The sequence below is a fragment of the Neovison vison genome, chromosome 11 (assembly GCF_020171115.1).
Source record: "Neovison vison isolate M4711 chromosome 11, ASM_NN_V1, whole genome shotgun sequence".
Taxonomy (NCBI): Eukaryota; Metazoa; Chordata; class Mammalia; order Carnivora; family Mustelidae; genus Neogale; species Neogale vison.
Window position 1 is genome coordinate 190,542,877 of NC_058101.1, and position 17,735 is coordinate 190,560,611.

General features: G+C 35.7%; 1 protein-coding gene across 2 annotated transcripts in view; it reads right to left on the reverse strand.

Moving 5' to 3' along the window:
* Positions 1-17,735, reverse strand: part of TUSC3 (tumor suppressor candidate 3) — a 168,869-nt gene that overhangs the window by 100,861 nt on the left and 50,273 nt on the right. For both annotated transcript variants that reach the window (XM_044225524.1, XM_044225525.1), the window contains exon 4: positions 14,744-14,884. In XM_044225524.1, the coding sequence (XP_044081459.1) occupies positions 14,744-14,884 (141 nt within the window). The remainder of the gene's footprint in view (positions 1-14,743; positions 14,885-17,735) is intronic.

Consider the following 17,735-nt stretch of genomic DNA (forward strand, 5'->3'; position numbering starts at 1 on the left):
TTTTTAAAAATGATGTTTATATTTCACATTTTTAATTGCAACTTCTTAGGGTATTTTTCTTTGCATGTGAAATGAATATAACTATCACACTTATATTTCTGCTTTGAAATGACAGCCATCTATGAAGAGCTTTAGGCTGCCATGAAGATCTGTGCTAAGGGCTACAAAACACAACATTTTAACTCATTTTGATATTCCAAGTCAACATTTATTTCTGAAAACTATAAACTATAGATTTATATTATACTCCTTAAAATTAGGTAGCAGTGTAGTTCAATATTTTACCCAACCATTCTCTTTTAAACTCATCATAAAACAGGTAATGTGTAAGCTTATTGTTTATCATCCTTCTTCTTTTGGGAATGGAGGAAAGGAAAATGGAGTAAAACCAGAATCAATGCTTATTCAGCTCTATAAACAATTACCATCACTTATAAACAGGAGTTAATAACATTTTTTTTTCAAGACCAGGAGGAAGCTATGAATACTCCTTTACCTATTTTTTTTTTTTAAACTCAGAATCAGGAAGCTCTAATATACTTTTTAAATATTTGCATATCTTCCTCCATATAAGGAAATTGTAAACTTTGTCTCTAATCTATACCCTAAAGCACTATGAACAGTTTCCTATCTCCAGGAAACACCACATTGTCAACCTGTGAGTCACATACCATAATATGAATAATGAAACAACAACAACAAAAAAAACCCCTAGCAATAGAATAGTCTATAGAACGAAGGATGTGAAACACTCAGTAATCCCCTGGGAGATACTTCTGCAAAGGTTCAATATACAAATGCTAACTGTACAGGCTTGTTCTTTACCAAGAAATGGGTATGTGGACAGAGCTTCTTTAACAAACTTTTTCTCGTTATTCCCATTTGCATACAATTTTTGGTATTATAGAAGTGGTCTGGTCTAATTCATTATTTTTACTTTAGAAGCTTTCCTTTTCTGTGCAATCCAATCTTTCATCAGAGAAAAATTACTAAAAAACATTATCTTTCCCATAGGAAAAGGGGATATTGGTTATTTCACACAAATGTTTGAAAATCTGAATCAATGGGTTAGCATTTTGGGTAGCCTCTTAACTTTGTAAGGATATCTTAAGAATTGGGTAAGATTAGAAATGAACAATTCCATTTTTTTTCCACTTCAGTCTAGCTGTTTTTACAATAAATAGTCATATTTGGTGAGGGTAGTGGTGGCTATCAGGCAGAATGGGGTAAAGAAGATTCAAATTAGTTTCCATAAGCTATCTATAGCTAAGGAAAATATCACGGTTTGTATATTTCTGTATTAATGAAAAACAGAAAAGTTTCAAGAGGAGGAGCTTTTTACATTCAACATTTTGTCATCAGACTAGAGTTTTAAAATATATTGTTTGAAAACATGTCTGTACTCTGCAGCCTGTTACTAACTTCTAAAAGTCTGCCATTGGGGAGTATGCACACTTGCCAAGATTTCCTTCTCAAGTATGTGTTTCTGAATGTTAGAATATTTTCTGCTATGCCAAGGTAATTAGCTTCCAAGGATTCAAAGCAGAAATACAAAATCTGCATGATGTAGCAGAGGATGGAAGAAAATTCAAGTATTTAACATTTATGCACCATATAAAACTTTAGGCATTTGTCGTCATAATGGCTCGCTATATCCATTGGTTTAAACATCCAACATATGAGATACATGTCCCAATTTAGAGAAGCCCAGCATCATTAAAAGAATTTAGAACTAGAAGTAAGACACATGGGATCAACTCCTAGCCAATCATTTTCTAGCTGTGTAAGCTACAAGTTAAGTTTGCTGAATCTTAGTTTCCTTGTTTATAATGTTTCCATCATTATTTTAAATAAGTACATAAAACATAACCCAAAGAAGGAAAAGACTCAATAAATAATAGTGATGATTACTATTAGCTTACAACAATAATTCTGGGGAGGAAAATAATGAAGGCATGCTATTGTCAACTGAGTTGAATTCAGAGAGATTACATTATCAGTGTTTTGGTAGACTAAAACAGTGACAAGATTTGGCAAAACACTAAATACTAAATAACTTTTAACTTAACAGAAACACTGAAATAAATACTATATTTTCATTAAAAACCCTGGGTAGCTTTACTGAATTAAGCAACTTGAAAACCAGCCTGAGCAAAACCCAAAACACTTTTGAACTAAGATAACTGAGATCACCTCTAGTATCCACTTATTAGAGTATAATTAATCCATTATAACTCAATTATCAAAAGTAAGCAAATATTAAACTTAATGAAAAAGCCCAAACTTCAAATTTGTATTTTCTCTATCTACTAGAGAGATATTTTCTCCATATATGAGAAAGTCACAGAGGTTCTTTTTGAATTTCCGGACTCTAGGTATTATTGAAGATAGATTCTATGCTATAGTGTGACATGCCTGGTTGTCTTAACCTGTCCTATCACATCCAACTCAATCATAAAGACTACTAATTCTTTGTAGAAAATAAAACCAGAAGGATAAAGGACTACCACATGAAGAGGAAGGCACAAACCAACAATTAGCTATAAATATATACACACATGTAGTCTGAATTTTGAAATTCTAGTCATATACATTTTTTATCTTTTGCAAATATCTTGCCCCATTCCATGAGTTGCCTCTTCACTTTGCTGTACAGAAGTTTTTTATATTGATGAAGTCCCAAAGTTCTTTTTCACTTTGTTTCCCTTGCCTTTGGAGACGTGTCTTGAAAGATAAAGGGCTGGTATCCAAAATCTATAAAGAACTTCTTGAACTCAATACCCAAAAAACCAAAATAATGAAGTCAAAAAATGGGAAGAAGACATGAACAGACACTTCTCCAAAGAAGACACACGAATGGCTAATAGACACATGAAAAATTATTCATCATCATTAGCCATGATCAGGGAAATTCAAATCAAAACCACACTGAGATACCACCTTACACTAGATAGAATGGCAAAAACTGACAAGGCAAGACAAATGTTGGAGAGGATGCAGACAAAGGGGAACCCTCTTACACTGTTGGTGAGAATGCAAGTTGGTACAGCCACTTTGGAAAACAGTGTGTGTGGGGGGGTCCTCAAAAGTTAAGAATACAGCTACCCTTTGAGCGAGCAATTACACTACTGGGTATTTACCCCCAAAGATACAGATGTAGTGAAAAGAAGGACCACATACACCCCAATGTTGATAGCAGTAATGTCCACAATAGCCAAACTGTGGAAGGAGCCAAGATACCCTTCAACAGATGAACGGATAAAGAAGATGTGGTCCAAAGTTTCAAAGGAATATTACTCAGCCACCAGAAAGGATGAATACCCAGCATTTGTATCAACATGGATGGAACTGGAGGAAATTATGCTAAGTGAAATAAGTCAAACAGAGAAAGGAATTATCTTATTATTTCACTTATCTGTGGAACCTAAAGAATAGCATGGAAGACATTGAGAGAAGGAAGGGGAGAATGAAGCGGGGGTGGGGGGCTGGGCGGGAATCAGGAAAATGAACCATGAGAGACTGTGGACTCCTGGAATCAAACTGAGGGCTATTATTTTTTGGAGGGGAGGTTAGCCTAGTGATGTAATTATTAAGGAGGGTACGTATTGCAACGAGGGTGTTATATACAAACAATAAGTCATGGAACACTACATCAAAAACGAGTGATGTAGTATATGGTGACTAACATTACTTAATTAAAAAAATTTTAAAAAACCTTTTGTAATCTAAAAAATATTATATTTAAGTATATTTTTTCTTCCTATTAAAGACTATGTTCAATTACATTTTAAATTGCTTACTGTATAAAAATAGTAGTGATTATTGGATAGTGACTTTGAATTCGGAAAACCTGTTCAACTCTAGTAATAATTTTCATTTTTGGTTCTCCATAAATGGTGATAAATTTTTCAGGTGGACATTCCTAAGTAAATATGACATGTTTACTCATTTACATTTATTTATTCCCTGCATTTCTTTTTCTATTCTTATGCTTTGACTAATACCACTAAGTAGTATGGAATTATAGGCTTCGTTTTAAATTATCAGTATTAAATAAGATATTTGCTAGACATTTTAAGATATCCTTTACCTAATTAAGAAATTTCACTTATATTTATAGTTTGCTAACTTTTTAGAATCATAAATGGCAAATATTAAGTAATCCCTATGGTATTAGTGACACTACTTCTACTTTAAGCCATTACTGTGATAGTTTTCAATTAATTTATACTTCCTCTACAGCTTAATCAACCATTCCTACAACCTGACTTTTGCTGTTTTATATTACAGCTAAGTTTGGTTGGTAGTACTGTTAAAGAAAAACCTTCGAGTCCATGTACATAAGCAAGATTTATCATATGCCACATTACTACTTCCTGTTTTCTAGCCACCTCTAAATTCTCATACTTAGTTTTTGGTCTTTCCTCCAAGTACTTCATTATCCATACTAGAGTGATTTCTTTTTTTTTTTTTTTTTTTTCCAATTTCACCTAACTCTCTGGTAAGTTTTCGGTATCTGTAGGAAAAGTTGCTCTCATTTGTAAATTATTTCCTTATGACAGCTACGCACAGATCCTCTGTTAAATGCTGTGTCGATATTGCTTGTGTTTGAATAGGACCCATTCTTCCTGAACTGGTGAACTGGCTACAAGCAAAAGACCACAGAGCTTAGAGGTTCAGTTTATTGTTGTTGTTAACGAAAACTAGCTCTTTCCTTAAAATATGGTGCCTCTTAAAAACAGACGCATAGACCAGTGGAACAGAGTAGAGAGCTCAGATATGGACCCTCAACTCTATGGTCAATTAATCTTCAACAAAACAGGAAAAAAATATACAGTGGGAAAAAGACAGTCTCTTCAATAAATGGTACTGGGAAAACTGGACAGCTATATGTAGAAGAATGAAACTCGACCATTCTCTTACACCGTACACAAAGATAAACTCAAAATGGATAAAAGACCTCAACGTGAGACAGGAATCCATCAGAATCCTAGAGGAGAACATAGGCAGTAATCTCTTCGATATCAGCCACAGCAACTTCTTTCAAGATATGTCTCCAAAGGCAAAGGAAACAAAAGCGAAAATAAACTTTTGGGACTTCATCAAAATAAAAAGCTTCTGCACAGCAAAGGAAACAGTCAAAAAAACAAGGAGGCAACCCACGGAATGGGAGAAGATATTTGCAAATGACAGTACAGACAAAATGTTGATATCCAGGATCTATAATGAACGCCTCAAACTCAACACACACGAAACAGGCAAACATATCAAAAAATGGGCAGAAGATATGAACAGACACTTCTCTAATCAAGACATACAAATGGCTATCAGACACATGAAAAAATGTTCATCATCATTAGCCCTCAGGGAGATTCAAATTAAAACCACATTGAGATATCACCTTACACCAGTTAGAATGGCCAAAATTAACAAAACAGGAAATAACATGTGTTGGAGAGGATGTGGAGAAAGGGGAACCCTCTTACACTGTTGGTGGGAATGCAAGTTGGTGCAGCCTCTTTGGAGAACAGTGTGGAGATTCCTCAAGAAATTAAAAATAGAGCTTCCATATGACCCTGCAATTGCACTCCTGGGTATTTACCCCAAGGATACAGATGTCGTGAAAAGAAGGGCCATCTGTACCCCAATGTTTATAGCAGCAATGGCCATGGTCACCAAACTATGGAAAGAACCAAGATGCCCTTCAATGGATGAATGGATAAGGAAGATGTGGTCCATATACACTATGGAGTATTATGCCTCCATCAGAAAGGATGAATACCCAACTTTTGTAGCAACATGGACGGGACTGGAAGAGATTATGCTGAGTGAAATAAGTCAAGCAGAGAGAGTCCATTATCATATGGTTTCACTTATTTGTGGAGCATAACAAATAGCATGGAGGACAAGGGGTGTTAGAGAGGAGAAGGGAGTTGGGGTAAATTCGAAGGGAAGGTGAACCACAAGAGACTATGGACTCTGAAAAACAATCTGAGGGGTTTGAAGTGGCGGGGGGTGGGGTGGGGTGAGAGGTTGGGGTACCAGGTGGTGGGTATTACAGAGGGCACGGATTGCATGGAGCACTGGGTGTGGTGAAAAAATAATGAATAGTGTTTTTCTGAAAATAAATAAATTGAAAAAAAATACATGTTGCATGGAGCACTGGGTGTGGTGCTTAAACAATGAATCTTGTAACATGAAAAAAATAAAATTAAGATGTTAAAAAAAATTAAAAAATAAAAAAAGTAAAAAAAAAAAATGGTGCCTCTGTGTAGGTAACTTTACCTATTTCAGGTAGCCTTCTTCACTAACTCTTCACTCCTCTTGATTTCTTCATGAGCCACCGCCACTGAGAAACACCATCAGTACTTCACAGGTAAAGCACTCATTTTCCTGGGTCGATCTTTTTGCCTGTACTATGAATTCTGCCATCTCTGGTTCCTTAGCACTCTTTGCCTAAGCTGTTTCTACCACCTTCCCAAGTAATCCTTCTCTATCGAAGTAAAGTCCCTACCACAAGTATTCCTTCTCTGGACAGGGTCCTCATTGTCTAGGAAGAAGTATTTCTTGCCAGTTTTTGATACCTGCCACTCTAATGCTGCACCCCCTGGCACTTTCTGCTGCTCTCATTAACAGGGTCTTTATGACAGAGGGCATCTTACAGTGGCTGTGCTGCTTTCAGTAGTTGTTGAATATTTGCTAAAAATGACTTAGAAACTACTGGACTGCTTCACTTTTTCAAGGATGATTTGCAAATGTTTAAACATAACTAATGGTTACTTATATACTATGAATTTAAATTTTTTCCCGACATAATTTCAGGTTATATTTTCTAAGAAACTTGCTTTTTATATGTAATAAAATTGACAGTACTGTCTTTTTAAGAACCATGGTTTATAAGAACATTCTACAACTTCCTCTGTACAGAACACTGATTTTTGACAGTCTCCTATGGACAAAAATGCCTTTGTGGAGGTTGAGTCCAACAGAGATATGCCAGAGCACCAATGGAACAACAATAATAATGAAATAATAGACGCAGTGGAGACGGTTTAAAAAGTAGTTTCAGGGGCGCCTGGATGGCTCAGTGGATTAAGCCTCTGCCTTCGGCTCACATCATGATCCCAGGGTCCTGGGATCAAGCCCTGCATTGGGCTCTCTGCTCAGTAGTGAGCCTGCTTCCTCCTCTCTCTCTCTGCCTACCTGTGATCTCTCTCTCTGTCAAATAAATAAATAAAATCTTTAAAAAAAAAAAAAAAAAGTAGAGTTTCAGTTTCCTCCGCGGGGCACAGCTCAGTGCCCAGAGAGAACTTCTCCCATGATCTCTCCCACAGGGGAAACTGAGTGTGTGTTAGTGAGCACCTGGCCTCCCAGCTGTGTGGGAGATGGACAGAGACACAATTTTTACTCCATCCAGAATACTGAGTCATACAATGCACAACTAGGGGGCAATGAACTGATGGAGAATAGCAGCCAGGCCTCAGAATGGAACACATCAAAAAAATGCAGATCCTAATAACTACCTGATGCAATCCGTCAGGAAGCCTGCCACCGAGTTGCTGAAGAGACTTCAACAGTGGCTCCCCCCGAGCTGGCCCACAGGCACCCTCAATACTCCATAGGCATCACCCACACACCCTTCTATCCTCTGCCACCTGTACACCCTCTGAAGGCAATAAAGGCTTGTCAGACAACAACTGGCCAAATGCAGAAAGCCACCCCGATTCTGCAGGATGAGGAGAAAGGACACAAACCAGAGCATTCAGCACCCAGCCTACTTTTCCAGGATCAACAGAAGGTATAAAAAGCGGAGTCCCCCCCTCACAGGGAACAAGAAGTAAAGGGTAGTTTCAGTAAGCTACTGAAGTTAAATTACCAGTAAAAAACAGACTATTCTATCATAGGATGTTTTATGTAAGCCTCATGGTAATCTCAAAGCAGAACTACACAAAATACACAAAAGAAAAAGAGGAGGGAGTCAAAACATACCGCTGTAAAAATTCATCTATTTATAAAACAAACAGCTGCCAGTATCCTCTTATATAGTGACCGATTCTCCTCCCACCCCCATGAGTGGGGAAAGTATGGAATTTATTTTATTTTTCTGAGTCTGTGTTTTGTTTCTTAGACATCACAATTCCTAGATTACAGGGATATGTTCCACCTGCCCAACTTGTAGTCCCATGGGCCTGTTTGGATTATTTTCCAGGTTCAAAGTGCACTGAGAAGCCTTCACAGTTTTAATACTTCCTAGATGCTCAACTGAGGCAGAGTGACAAAATGACTCCCTTCCCCCCGCCTGCCAAAAAAATAAAATCCTAGGCCCTGGCAGCAGAAAACAATTAAGATGGCATTAATAAGTCCTTTTCTGTCAACAATGACTTAAATGAAAATGGATTAAATTATTCATTCAAAAGATATAGAGTGGATAAATGGATAAAAAAAGAAGACCCAATTATACGGTGCCCCCTAGACATTCCTTTTAGCTTCAAGGAGAAAAATACTTTCAAAGAGAGGATATGGATTCCATGGAAATGGAAGCCAATAAAATAGGGTAGCTATACATGCATCAGAAAAAAATAGAATTGAAGTGAAAAATGGTCACAAGAGATAAATAGGGTCATTATATAATGAAAAATGAGTCAATTCATCCAGAAAATATAATAGCTGTAAGTATATATGACCGTATCACAGCACCTAAATATATTAAACCAACAGTAATGTATTTGAAGGTAGAAAAAAAACAGCTGTACAGTAGTCAGGGATTCTAATACCGCAGTTTCAACAGGAGATAACTCATCCAACCAATAAGAAAACAACGGGCTTAGATTATACTTTAGTCCAACAGACCTAACAGACATAAAATGAACACTCCATTCAACAGCAGCAGAATAAATACACTTAAGTGTACAATGAATGTTCTATGGGACAAACCATATGTTAGGTCACAAAACAAGTTCTTAGCTAACTTATGATGGAAATTGTACCAAGTAGTTCTTCAAATATAATGGTACAAAACTAGAAGCTCACAAATATGCTATAGAACACACTCCCAAACAACTAATAGATAAAATATTGTGAAACAAAAGGAAATGGAAACAATATACTAAAACTTACCAGATGGTACAAAAATAGTTCTAACAGGGAACTTTTCAGTAATAAATGCCTATATTAAGAAAAAAGACTATCTGAAATAACCTAATTTTCTATCTCAGGGAAGTAGGAAAAAAAGAATAAACTTAGTCAAAAATGAGCAAAAATAAGGAAATAGATTAGAGCAGAAATAAAAACTGGAAAAGCCACAGAAATGATAAAACAAAGAACTGGGTTTTTAAAATGATAAAACTAACCATTATCTAAATGAAGAAAAAACTGAAATGAATAAAATCAGAAGCAAAGAAGACATTTCAACTCATACCACAAGAATACAAAGGATTAGAAGAGACTACTATGAACAATACCCTGAGAAATTTATGACCTAAAAGAAATAGAGAAGTTCCCAGAAACACAATCCTATTAAGAATGAATAATGAAGAAACAGAAAATTGGAGACCAGTAGCAAGTAAGAAGATTGAATCAGGATTTAAAAACTTCCCAACAAAGAAAAGCCCAGGATCAGACAGTTTCCCTAGTGAAGTCTACCAAAAATTTCAAGAGTAACAATCCTTCTCAAATTTTCCCAAACTCACTTTGTCTTCAATTTATTTCTTTTCAGTGTTCCAGAATTCATTGTTCTAAATTCACTTTATGATGCAAGAATTACCTTGTTACCAAAGCCTGATAAAGACACTAGAAGAAAACTACAAATAAATATCCTTGATGAATACAAATGCAAAAATTCTCAACAAAATTCAACAGTATATTCAAAAGATTATATACCATGATTAAGAGGGATTTATTCTTGTATGCAAGGAGGGTTCAATAAGAATAAGACAGGTGATATACTACATTAATAGGAAGAAAGATGAAAATCAGCCATATGATCATCCCTATAGATACAGAAAAAGTATTTCATAAAACTCAACATCCTTCATGAGAAAAACTCTCAATAAATTAGATACAGAAGAAATGTAGCTCAACATAATAAAATCCCTATTTGTTGAGCCCACAGCTAACATCATACTCAATAATGATAGGCTGGAAGGTCTCTAACATCAGGAACAAGACAAGGGTGCCCACTATCATCATTCCTGTTCAGGATCATAGTGGAAGTCCTAGACCAGTGGAAGCCCAGATCAAGTGGCCAAGAAAAAAGAAATAATAGGCATCCAAATCAGAAAGAGGAAATTAAAATTGTTCGTAGATGATATGATCTTATATACAGAAATTCCTAGACTCCACCAAAAACCTATTAGAATTAATAACCAATTGCAATAAAGTTTCAGGATACAAAACCAATATATAGAAATCAGTTATGTTGCTACAGACTAACAACAAAACATCTGAAAAGAAACTTTTTTTTTTTTTAAGTTCCATTTATGTGGCTGGGTTATGGACATTGGGAAGGGTATGTGCTACGGTGAGTGCTGTCAAGTGTATAAGCCTGATGATTCACAGACCTGTACCCCTGGGGCAATAATACATTATATGTTAACAAAAAATTTTTTTTAAAAGGAAAAAAAGTCCCATTTACAGTAGCATCAAAACCAATAAAAGTCATAGGAATAAATTTAACCAGGGACGTGAAAGATAATCATGAAAGAAACAAATGGAAAAATATCCTGTGTTCACAGAGCAGAAGAATTAATATTGTTAATATGTCCACCCTACCTAAAATCAATGCAATCACTATCAAAATTCCAGTGACATTTTCACATAGAAAAAAAAAATCCTAGAATTTGTATAGAACCATAAAAAGATGCCAAATATCCAACACAATACTGAGAAAGAAGAACAAACCTGGAAGCACAAAATTCTCTGAATTCAAAGTATATTACAAAGTAATCAAAACAATGGTACTGTCAAAAATAGACCAATGCAATAGAATTGCAAGCCCAGAAATAAACTCACACAAGTACTGTAAACAAGTATTTGACACTACATCTGTATCTTTGGTATTTACCAGTACCCCAAAGATACAGATGTAGTGAAACAAAGGGGCACGTGCACCCCAGTGTTCACAGCGGCAATGTCCACAATAGCCAAACTATGGAAGGAGCCCAAGATGCCTTTCAAGAGATGAATGGATACAACGGAATGTATTGTACAATGGAATACTACTCAACTATTAAGAAGGACGAATACCCACCATTTGCTCGACAAGGATGGAACTGGAAGGGATTATGCTAGGTGAAATAAGTCAAGCAGAGAAACGCAATCATCATATGGTTTCACTTATTTGTGGAACATAAGGAAGAGCAAGGAGAACCACAGGGGAAGGGAGGGAAAACTGAACAGTAAGAAATCAGAGAGGGAGACAAACCACGAGAGACTCTGCCCTCCAGGAAAAAAAAACTGAGGGTTACAGAAGGGAGGGAGTAGGGGCATGGGGTAACTGGGTGTTGGGTATTATGAAGAGCTTGTGTGGCAATGACCACTGGGTGTGATATGCAACTAAGGAATGCTTGAACACTACATCAAAAACTAACGATGTTATTACTACATGCTGGCTAACTGAACAAAATTTAAAAAATAATAATAAATAAATTCCAAAATGGCAAAACAACAAGTATTTGGCAAGGGAATAAACAATGCTCTATGAGGAAAGCATAGTCTCTTTGATTAAAAGTGCTGAGAAAAGTAGATCTTCAGATGCAAGAGAATGAAAATGAACACGTATCTTATGACAATCACAAAAGTTAATTCAAAATGGATTAAAGGTGTAAACATATGAAAAAATCTCATTGACACTGGTCTTGACAATATTTTGAATATGACACCAAAAGCAAAAGTAAACAAATGGGACTATATCACACTATAAAGCTTTTGCAAAGCAATGGTAACCATCAGCAAAATACAAAGGTAACTTACAGAATAAGAGAAAATAATCTGCAAATCATATGTTGGAAAAGGAGTCCAAATGTGTAAGAAACTCACAGAACTCAAGAAAAAAAAAATCCAATTAAAAAGTGGGCACAAAACCTGTATGGGCAAAAAAATAAAAAAAAATAAAAAAAAAAAAACAATAAAAAAAAAAAAACCTGTATGGGCATTTTCCCAAAAAAGACCTAAAAATAGCCAACAGGTACATGAAAAAATGGTCAAAAATTACCAATCATCAAGGAATTGGAAATCAAAATCACAATGAAGTAACATCTAATACCTATTAGAATGATTATTATCAAAAAGATAAGGTTACAGTTGTTGGCAAGGATATAGAAAAAGGAATATTTATGCACTGCTGGGGAGAGGGTAAAAGGTATAGCCACTATGGAAAACAGCATGGATTTTCCTTAAAAAATTAAAAATATAACTAGCTTATGATCCAGCAATCCCTCTTCTGGGTATGGATCTGAAAGCCATCATATTTCTATCCTAAAGAGAGATCTGTACCTCCATATTCATTGCATCATTATTCATAGAAACCACTTAAGTGTTCATTGGCAGATGGATATGTGTGTGTGTGTGTGTGTGTGTGTGTACACATATATATGTATCTCCATTGTGTGTATATGATACATATATACACACACACACATATTTCAGCCATTCAGAAAAAAACATGCCATTTGCAACAACATGGATGGACCCAGATAGCATAACGCCAAGTAAAAAAGTTAGACAAAGAAAGCCTAATACTTTATGATCTCCTTTTTATGCAGAATCTTAAAGGGAGAATAGAATGGTGATTTCTGGAGGCTATAAGGTGGGGAAAACAAGGAGATATTGGTCAAAGGGTACAATTTCCATTTTTAAAATGTGTAAGTCCTAGGGTTATTGTTTATAGCAGTGTGACTGGAGTTAAAAATACTATATTATATACTTGGAAATTTCTAAGAGAGTAAATCTTAAATGTTCACACACACACACACACACAGGTAATTTATATGAGGTGATAAAGGTATTAACTAACCTTATTATGGTAATCATTTTGTAGTATATACAGGTATCAAATCATCACACTGTATACCCTCAACTTTCACACAATGTTGTATGTCAGTTATTCCTCAGTAAAGTTGGGATGGGGTGGGGATTCCTTTCTTTATAGATAGCAAAGAAACAAACAAACAAAAAGCCTACGTTTCTAGATTTATACATTGTTTTGCTCGGCAGTGTGGGTTCTCAATGCAGCATTTCTCCGAAAGGGTACTTATTTGTGTTACATGATTAACCAGGCCACCTTCTCCTTTTTTTCAGTTGTACACCCTTATTTTACAACATTGATATCCTGCTCTCCACAGAAGACCCCACAATGGCCTTTCATATCCTTCAAGCTCTTAACCTCTATCCAGTGTCTCAAACTGAGGAGGGATCAGAATGGCTATTTGAAAGCGAGCAGTGGAAGACCATAACCCCTTTCTCTATTTTTTTTATCCCCAGGTGCAGAACATGGATTTTTGCCTACAAGTACTGCAGTCAATCAATCAATAAATTACCAACCATAAAATGGAGGCTCCTGAGTACAGTATTTTCTTTAACAGGACCCTGTCACTTTGCCTTAGGTGGCTCACAGGATATATGCCAGTATACAGAAGAGAAACTTACTGGACCACAAGAACATCTAAGCCAGAAGATCTGAGTTCACTACCATAGAATTTGCATGTGCCTTTTTGCCCTTTGTCTATGCTCTTTGGTCAAGCATCACGTCAAATCTTTTGCCCATTTTCTGAATTATTAAACAGTAAAATTGACTTTTTAATTCTTTTGGTGAATAGTTTTACTAATGTTGTCATGGTGAGGAAGGTTCCGCTTTAAGAGTTTGGCCCCTACAGTTTCCACTGCCAACTGCTTTCATTGTCTCTACTGTTCTACCATGGGATTGCCTGAGGAATTGGGGTACAAGAAAATAGAAAACAAAAAACAAAAACACAAGAATCTCTTCTATTGTCCTTGAGCCTGAACTAGAGGTATCTCCTAGATACCTCTCTGTCTGCTCCAAATTGCCCAAACTCAAGTCAAAGAAAACCAAAATAGGAGATGTAGAAGGTTGATTATTTTTTTATCTGCTAATTAAATGACATTAAATGTCATAATTAAATGTGGGTTTTCTTAGCTGATCTGCTGGCTGACCTTTACTTTTTAGAAACACCAAATACCTGAGCAGCTTTGCACTGACTCCAGGTCTATAGTTCTATCAGCAGGAGAGAAAGGCTAGTATGTACATATTCCCTGTTACCTATAAATACATTGTCTGTTTTTTTAAAAACCATGATTTCTATCTTGGTAGCAATAATTCTTCACATATTCTAGATATATGCCCCATAAGCCTGTATTTTCCAAATATTTTTTCTGAGTCTATGGATTCTTTTGAAGAGCAAATATTTTAATCTTAAGTCCGATTTATTATTTTTTCTTCCATGGTTTATGCTTTTTGTGTTATACAGATTTTGTATTCTTCTGGAAGATTTATAATTTTAGTCTTACACATGGAACCATAATCCATTCTGAATAACTTTTATATGTGGTGTGGGCTAAGGGTTTTGGTTCGTTATTTATATGAGGATATTTGACCATTCCAGCACAATTTGCCGAAGACTATTCTTTTCTCACTGAATTACTCTGACACCTTTGTTGAAAATCAGCAACCATACAACTTACACTATTTACAAAGAAACAAGGAGAAAAATATTCTGTAATAACATACCAGAGATACCATGGCCCAACCAGTCTTGTTATAGATGAATTCCAAGTTGTTCCTTCTTAGATAGAGCAAACCGCCAACGAGTGACACTAACAGGGCCAAAGCTATGGTGCCAGAATAGTTGGGTGGTCTGAAGACTCGAATCTGCAAACATGCAATGAAAATTTTTAGAGCTGAATGAAGTAAACTGTTTTTTCTCTTGACCATGTCCTAGTCCTTTCAATTTTCAATTCCAAAACCTCAGAAAGGTGATACCCTACTTTTCATTTGTGAAACTAACTCCTTTTATTCTTTACAAATCAAAAACATATGGCTTCCAACATTATGGCTATGTAAAAAGACCTGCTTTAGGTAACCAGTTAATATACACATACATTACCTATATTTAACCCGCAACTGCTGTGTTTCACTATGAAACATGGGATCATCTAGTACAGGGGGAGGAAATAGGAGTGTAATTTATTTATTATTCCAAATTGAGACATTTTAACATCTTTAACATTTTTTAACATCTTTACCAACATATAATACATATAACATACATTGTACACTTGGTGTACAATTCAATAGTTTTTAGTCTATTCAGGGGGTTGTGTTATCGTCACCAAAGTCAGCATCAGAACATTCCAATCACAGCAAAAGAAAACCCTTCAGCAATCCCCCTGGTATACCCCTCGCCCTACAACACTAAAAGGCCATGAATCTACTCTTGTCTATACAGACTACTCTTTTACTAAACTTTTCATATAATACATGGTCTTCAGTAACTGGCTTCTTCCACTCAGCATGATGTTTTCAACATCCTTCTCGTAGCATGTTTCAGTACTTCATTCCTTTTTATGGCTGAACATTCCTTTGTACAGAAATACCACAATTTGATACCAATTATCAGTTGATAGGCATTTGGGTTGTTTCTACCTGTGGCTATTACAAATAATGCTGCTATAACCATTCTGGTACAAGAATTTGTGTGGGTACACATTCTCATTTATCCTGGGTATATACCTAAGAGTCGAATTGCTGGGTTATATAGTAATGCTATGTTTCCTGGTTTGAGTAATTGCCCGACTGTTTTTCAAAGTGGCTATACCATTTAACATTCCCACTGGTAGTGTACGAGAATTCGGATTTCTCCACTTCCTTGCCAATATTGTCCAGAGATTGTCCACTGATTCCAGCCAACCTAAGTGGGTATGAGATACTAACTCACTGTAGGTTTTATTTGCATGTTCCTAATGACTAATGACGCTGAGGATCTTTTCATTTACTTATTAACCACTTGTATATTTTCCTTATACAAATGTCTATTCAGATTATTTTTTAATTGCATTGTCTTTTTATTATTGAGTTGTAAAATTCCTATATACATACTAGATATAAGTCCTTTGTCAAAAAATGATTTGTAACTATTTTCTCCCCTTCTGTGGGTTGTCTTTTCATTTTCTTGATGGTGTCCACTAAAACATAAAAGCTGTTTTTAAAAAGTAGATGGCATTGTTATGAAATCATGATTTCAAAGTATATACAGATCTTGGTTCTAATAATATTTCTCACTAAAATAAACCAAGGCTCTGAGAAGAGATGTATAATTGAGTGCTACACAGGGCAGATTAGGTAGATAAGCCTGAAGTATCTTATGTCAGGAAATTATGTCAGGAAAGTAAGAAAATGCTCAAAAGAAAAGAACAGAGAGCGGGGCACCTGGGTGGCTCAGTGGGGTAAGCCTCTGCCTTCGGCTCAGGTCATGGCCTCAGGGTCCTGGAATCACGCCCTGCATCGGGCTCTCTGCTCAGCTGATAGCCTGCGCCCCCCTCTCTCTCTGCCTGCCTCTCTGCCTACTTGCGATTTCTCACTCTGTCAAATAAATAAAATCTTTAAAAAAAAAAAAACTTTAAAAAGAAAATGACAGATGTCACACCAACACAAGAGCCAGCATAAAGAAGATTCTGCTAGTCAAATCTAGAACAATTTTAGTACCAAAATATTTAAAGTATAGTAGTAACATACTAACCACTGGAGAAAAAAATGCAACTCATGAGTCCCTACCAATGACTGATAGGTAGGAGAGGTGAATTGTTGCTCACAGTAAAATGCTGAAGGCTAAGTAGAACTATGGAGGGAGGAGAAGTGGAACATCATCATTTTGCAATCAGTTAGGTAAAATCTGGATCAAAGAAAAATCACCAATGGATGTTAGATCTAGGTAACAATTTTGATGAGGAGTATGATATTTCTCTGATCTTAAGGTGTTTCCACACAGACAGCTTACTAATTACAAGGAGGGTCAGTAATTATACAGCAGAGAAATGGAAAACACCCAGACCAGATAATCGAAATTAAAGATCATCAATGAGAGTCAAGACAGATATCATGACCAAAACATGACCTATGCAGTACTATGTTTAAGAATGTGTAAATAGAATCTAATCAGAAAAAAAAAAATCATAAAAAAATAAATACCAGGCAAATAAAATGAGGATCATTCTATTTAAAAAGTGAAAAAGGAGTCAAGATGTCAGTGCGTTTAAAAGACAAAGATGGGCTATGGAAATATTCCAGATTAAAAGATGCTAAAAAAACCTGATGACTAAATCCAATGACTAACTCTAGAATGGATCTTGTACTGGAGGCATGAAAATGCTATTAAAGGGTATTTTTAGGTCAACTGACAAAATAGAATATGGATAGTAGCTCAAATAAAAATATTACATCAGTGTAAATCTGTGAAGGTGATATCCATACTGTTCTTATGTATATCTCAGGAAATGCAGTTCACCTTCTGAAAAGAAATATATGTGCGTCTGAAGTATGTATATAGGGCAATAGGAGTGGGGGAAAATAAAGTGGTAAAGCAAAAGGGGTAAAAAGTATATGGGTGAATTTGATAAAGGTACACATTGGTACTATTTGCATTATTTTCATGTGTGAAACTTTTTAAAGGTTGAAATTATTTCCAATTATTTCTTAAAAGTATATTTATCATATAACTTAAAGT